Source organism: Parus major, chromosome Z, assembly GCF_001522545.3.
Source record: "Parus major isolate Abel chromosome Z, Parus_major1.1, whole genome shotgun sequence".
NCBI classification, from domain to species: domain Eukaryota; kingdom Metazoa; phylum Chordata; class Aves; order Passeriformes; family Paridae; genus Parus; species Parus major.
The window spans coordinates 6,951,552-6,957,831 of record NC_031799.1 but is presented as its reverse complement, the minus strand read 5'-3'; the positions used below and the strand labels follow the sequence as shown (position 1 = coordinate 6,957,831).

The following is a 6,280-nucleotide window of genomic DNA, read 5'->3' as shown; positions in this document are numbered from 1 at the left end:
CCCAGAAGGACAACAGGAGACTTCCTTATCAACGTCCAAGTGTTTTATATCAAAATACAAACTCTGGAGTACTGGCTTTGCTGCTCTGACGTATTCAACCCCGAGAACCCTTGACTGAGCCCGTTCCAAGCTGTGCTTTGGCAGTCATTTTGCAAAATGAAGCAGCACTCTAGCCTGGAGAGGAAGCTCACTGCTTTGACACTGTCTGCTTTCTCTCTGTACTCCAGGCATGAGAGCTCCTGACTCTATGATGGAAATGTCGAAATGGGAAACCAGCCATCAAAAACTCAGCCACAGGGGAATTTCCTGGCTGATCCTTGCTACACTTTGCTTCTTTGGCTCTAATAGTGAGAGCACAACAGGATTTTTGCAATGGTCTCCTTTCTATAATTCATATGGACAGTGGAGGCTGAACATTGTTCGAAGTCTTTACCAGAGAATACCTGGCATCACTAGGAAAGCCAGTCTTACCCCACAGGAAGCACACTCTAAACAGGGGAAAAACAAGGAGCATCACTCATGTGAAGAAATAGGCAAAACCTGTGCTTTAAAAGAAAAAGTAAGCACTGGTGTTTGTGCTCAGCAGTATATATATTGTTCAAAAAACTTCCTCAACTTCTACTTCCCCAAAAGAACCCCTTTTCTTCCGTTTATAAAGCTGTTGTGGCACACAGTGCTTTGTGGGGAAAGACTTGGCAGCTCCCTGTGCTTACATCCCATCAGCATGAGAGTATCCCTTGGACTCAGCTTCCTCCTGGCTTTCCTGGACCCAGGTGAGTTTTTCACTGGGGTTATGAGACATGAAAGAGGTCTGGGAATGTGGTGCTTTATGTATAAGGTTATTCCTGCCGTCTGAGCCATAAACCCCCCTCATCTTGGGGGATTTGCACTGCAGAGGGGTAAGAGTGACCAGTTTTGAGGGCTCTTTGGTCCTGTAAGCCAATGTGCAGATGAAGGTATTGGCATTTACAACATGAGCTCACAGTCTGATTTTCTGTGGTGCTCACTGTGATAAAGCCAGGACAGCCACCAGAGTAACTCATGTTACCTTGAGGCTGCCAGACCTTTGGTAAGTTGAATCAATCTCCAGGCTCCTTTATTTTACTCATGTCCAGGGCTGTGTGACAGCCCATTTTGGACATAATGTCATCTCAGCCATCCTTCAGCTCTGCTCCAGAAAAGCACAGCTGTCTTGGAGGTCTTGGGTCACAGTTGATGCCATGGCCACTGCAAGGTGCTTTAGTTGGCACCTGGGTTTAGGGAAGTGACACATGCCCTGGACCTGTTAATCTACATGCTGGACCCTTATGGTTATGTGTCATGGAAGATGTTCTATTTGTCCTCTGTTGAAATACGTTATTCCTTTCTAAGTGTTTCCTGATGAGTATCTGATATTCTGGTCTGCCTAAAGTGTTCCAGCAGGTATCTGGTGAGGTGGTTTCACCTAATGCCTACACAGAGATGTATAAAGAGATAATGCTTACAAAGGAAGTCTCCAGTTTGTACAGAGTACAGCCAGTACCTGCTGGCAGCTCTTGCTCCCAAACCACTTGGGTGCCCTTATTCATTGCAAAGAGAGAATCTGAATCTAGGACACCAGAGTGCCTGCCAGGATGAAGGGGTTTGTAGGGCTGCTGTCATCAGCAGCTCCAGGCAAAGTCCAACACATATTGCACAATGGAACAGGAAAAATAAGAGAAGAGAAATGTGAAAAGTGCTGATTAGTGCTGAAATCAAATATCAGTGAAAGGGGAAGTGAGATCCCTTATGACTGCTGCTCAGGAATGTGTCCTCCTCTCCCCAGGGACCTGCCTCCAGTGTGAGATATGTCACAGCATGGGAAAAAGCTGCTCTGGTCCCAAGAAAACCTGCACTGGTGGTGAAGACACCTGTGGCATTATTCTGCATGAGGTCCTAATAGGTGAGACATCCTCTAAGCCAGTGTGGCTTTCAGAGTGGGGCTGGCTGGGGGACCTGTCTCTCTCCCCACTTCTATCACTGGTAGTATGGGCCATCCTTGGATTACCTGCTCATTTTGATTTTACTGACAGACTACCCAGAGATCAGGATAGTCTGGGATAGGAAAAGCTCTTTATTCCTCTATTTTTAGAAGCAGTTTTCTACTGGGAGGGTTTGGTTCTTGAGTTGTTGAGGGAAGGATCAAAACCTCATAGTGGAAGGAGACACTGGCTTTTAATCCTGGCTAAGGTGAGTAGTTGAGTCAGGAAGTTGAGAGACTGACCCATGATGTAAGCTACTGACATCTAGTACTGGGGGTGCCCTGGTAACACATGGAGAAAGAAGCTTGCCTGTCCTCAAGCAGGTATGGGGACACCATGCAACCATGCAGTGCCACCAGGGCTGAGCTATCACCTTATCATCATAATCACCATCCTCATCAATCAGTTTAGGCTGGAGGAAACCTTCAAGATCATTTGGTTTCAAACCCCCTGCTCTGGGCAGGGAGGCCTTCCACTAGACCAGGTTGCTTAGAACCCCATCCAACCTGTCCTAGAACACTGCCAGAGATGGGAGACATCCACAGCTTCTCCTGGCAACTTGTTCCAGTGTCTCACCACCCTCACTGTCAAGATTTTCTTCTTAATATCTAATCTTAGTCTACCTTTTTCAGTCTGAAGCCATTCCCTCCAGTCCTATTTGTGTCCTTGTAAAAAGCCCCTCACCAGCTCTCTTGTAGCTCCTTTAGGCACTGGAAGTTGATATAAGGTCACCTCGGAGCTTGCTCCTCTCCAGGCTGAACAACCCCAACTCTTTCAGCTTGTCCTCAAAGGAAATGTTGTTATCTAGTAACCATGTCCCCTGTTGTTGATAAGTCAAAGCTGGTGCTGAGCCCTGACACAGCTGGACACTCAGCAGTGTTAGAGGCATGGCCTCAGTCATTGCTCAGCCTTAGTGGTGTCGTTGTTGCCTTTTAGACTGGAGTCTGGCTCCTATCCTACCTGTGCTGGTGCTGGCAGCTCCAATGCCTGCCTTCTTCTGCTAGTGCACCTACCCTTCATCCTTCAAGGACTTCAGCAGACTCAGTTCAGCTGTTCTGCTCCCCTTCACACCTTTTGGGCTTGGCTGATGGGGTAGACCAGACTTGCTTGTGTCACGATGCTTGTGGCTGTGATGGGCTGTGCACTCTGCAGATTTTACACAGGCTGAGCAACCCTGTGCAGTGGGTCAGAGGCACGTGTCACACCATCATCTCTGCAGATGGGGTATCCTGGCTCACTGGTGATGCTTCTCAGCTCAGTCCCTCTCAGGTGATGTCCCTCTCAGGCCCTGGGACAGCTACCTAGAAGTTGGTACAGGAACTAATGGGAGGGGAAGGGAATTACTTTATGTTGAGCAACTTGGCTCTGCCTTCTGCTTCATGACAGGGGGAATGTCCATCTCTTCATCCATCAAGTCCTGCCTGCCATCCCACATCTGCCACCTTGGTCCTGTCACAGTGAACTATGGGAAGGTGAAAGCAAAGAGCCACTTGGTTTGCTGCACGGGCGATGACTGTCAGACCACCTCTGTGTCATGTAAACCCTTTATTTTCCTTATAACCTCTCCCTTTTCTGTCTGATCCATCCCATGGTGAGGCCTTCCAGCTAAGCCATCACCTGGGTTATTCCTCTGATTCCCTCACTGAAGCCAACTACAGCCCATGTTTTTCATTCCAGTGCCACCAGATAATGATGTGCCCAATGGATACCAGTGTCCTGCCTGCTACAGCGTGGACTCCTTTCAGTGTGGTAATGAAGTTGTAAACTGCACTGGATCTGAAGACCAATGTGTTGACCTTGCTGGGTTAATGAATGCTGGTAACTGCCTATTATTTGGGGCTGTTTTTCATCTTCTTAGTAAAATGGGAAAAACTAGTCTAAGATAAAGCACTACTGAGATAAAAATGGGCAAAAGGTGTGAAGTTAAAAAAAAGAGGAAGATACAAGGAACTTAAAGCTGAAAACTGAAAACTTCAAGCTGATCAAAGGGCAGGCATTATTTTTCTTTCCTTCTTCCCAATCATGTATGGATAATTGCTGGAATTACTGATAACATAGCGTAACTGAGATGAAGAGTGGAAATGGTTTCTTGGGGCAATCTGGTATAAAGGTGTATAATAAGCTTGACCAAGCCTCTGAACTAGCTAGGGTGTATGAGGGTGAATCCAGATCTAAGCCAGCTGTGAGCTCAGAGGAGGTTCAGATGGAGCTTTGCAGAAACACTGCTTTCCCATGGGGGAAGTCACTAGGGACAAGACACTGTTGCAGTGGTGCTTCTGCATGAAGAAAGCTGGGAATTGCTCCCCTGCCTTGAAGTCCAGCCTTTGAACAGCTCCATCAGAAATCTTTTCCCCACTCAGATCCTGTAATTAGAGAGAGGAAAGTAGACAGCAGTTTTTCTGGTCACCCTCCTTTCCACCTCTGCTGCAGGTAAATGACTTCCACCTTTCATGGCACACCTGTGTTCCAGCAGGCAGGAAAAAAACCATGGAAATAAAGGGCAGAAACACCAGCTGTGGAAGCAGACTGCAAAACAATTATCTTGTTTATATGGTTATGGATGAAGTTCCTTTGAGTTGATAATATTGCTTGGTGATGATGTGATGTCTGAAGATTCTTCCTATAGACTTTATTAATGTGCTGTCCAAACCCTGAATTAAATCATGTTTCACAGCGACAACATGAAGGAAAACAAGAATTTTCATAGTCACAGCAATGAAAATAGAGAGGCAAAATTAATTCAGTGTACCACTGAAATAAAACATAGTCTTGTCTTAACTTGATTGATCAGCCACTGTGAATGGAGAAGGCCTGTGCAGTGTGATAAACTGTGCAGAGAAAGCAGCGGTATAGGGGAGTACAGGAAGGTGAGGAACTAGTGAAGTGCCTTTATATGCTATTTGAATTTGAGATAAAATTGTCCAGCAAAGTATTCCACACATCCATAGCCTGCACAGCAGAGACATATGAAAAGCACCAGCAAAAGGAGAAACAGGAGCAAGAATATCTGAATGAGGAGTTAGGCAGTCAGCACCTGCTCAGGTCTCCTCCTGTGGTAAATGCTCCAGTGGTGGCAAAAGATAAGTTCAGGTTTCAGCAGACCTGTCAGTAGGTTTCCCTCTTGGTTTGGCTAAAATCCTATAAAGCCTTCGAGAATTAATTCCTCTTAATAAATGGCTCAGGCTGTATTGTCCTTGAGACTTCTCAACTCCATGTCAAACCTGACTGAGAGAAAGTCACCCAGTTTGAGTGTCCTGAGAGGGTCAGAGAAAGGAGGGGACAATGAATACCTGGTGTACTGTTACACAGTCCTGGCTTCTTTAGGAAGGCAAAGTTTGGCCAGAAGAATCTTTAAACATGAGAAAAAGAGCTACTTAAGACATTTTCACTTTTTAAATTTAAATGCTTAGAGTTTTTAAAAGTCATCTTTATTTAGCAGAAAAAAAGGAGACAAACCTTAAACCATTTTTATTTCAAGTCAACCAAGATGGCCTTGCTGTTTCATCAGCTTTGTTCAGGGGATGGGAACAGACAGGGCTGGTTGGTTTGGAACCAACTGGATATAATGAATAGGCAGTTCTTAGGTTGGAAATGGGGACTGCACTGACCAGGGTGGGAATAATCCAGTCAGGGACTGTATACCCTGATGCATGGCATGTATTTCTTGTATTTCTCCTGCATAGGTGGACTGTCTCTGAAAGCTGCCATGAAGGGTTGCACCACCATTTCTGAATGCAATATGGTAGGAGATGGAAAAAACAGCCTGGGGATGCTGGACATAAAGTTGAAACGGTTCCATTGCAGACCAGCATCTGCCATGTACAGCGTGGTGTTTGCTGGGGCTGCCCCTCCACACATGACCTTCCTTCCTATCCTGTCAGGATTCATCCTGGAGAAGGTACTTTTCTGACTGTCACTGGTGCTGGGTTGAGCAAAACCCACAGCAAACTCCAGCAGTGGTTTGCAACTTAGTCCTTTTTGCTGTACCTTCTTCTGTATGGGGATTTTATTTTCAGATTAGCCCTTCTTTTATATTTTCACAGAATAAAGACATCACTTACACTTCTTTTGTTTCCTTATTGATTTAATCTCATTTAAATCTTCATCAATTCAACTGTGGTTGCTTTTGTGTTGCATTGTCTCAGCGCTTTGTCCACACTGGGACCATATGAGACTGTGTGAGGTCTTCAAACCCTGCACAGGAAGTGGGAGCTCTCAAGACTGCCTGGAGTTTACATCCACTATCTCAGTGTAAGTGGCAACTTACAAAGCCACTTTTC

At 45.7% G+C, this 6,280-nt stretch overlaps 1 protein-coding gene across 1 annotated transcript; it reads left to right on the top strand.

The window, feature by feature from the left end:
* Positions 1-659: 659 nt before the first annotated feature.
* PINLYP (phospholipase A2 inhibitor and LY6/PLAUR domain containing) lies at positions 660-6,066 on the top strand. The gene is made up of 5 exons (XM_015652135.2): positions 660-773; positions 1,805-1,921; positions 3,387-3,536; positions 3,678-3,818; positions 5,684-6,066. Exons 1-5 carry the CDS (start codon positions 725-727, stop codon positions 5,908-5,910), a joined length of 684 nt encoding a protein of 227 aa, XP_015507621.1. The 5' UTR covers positions 660-724; the 3' UTR covers positions 5,911-6,066.
* Positions 6,067-6,280: the final 214 nt, after the last annotated feature.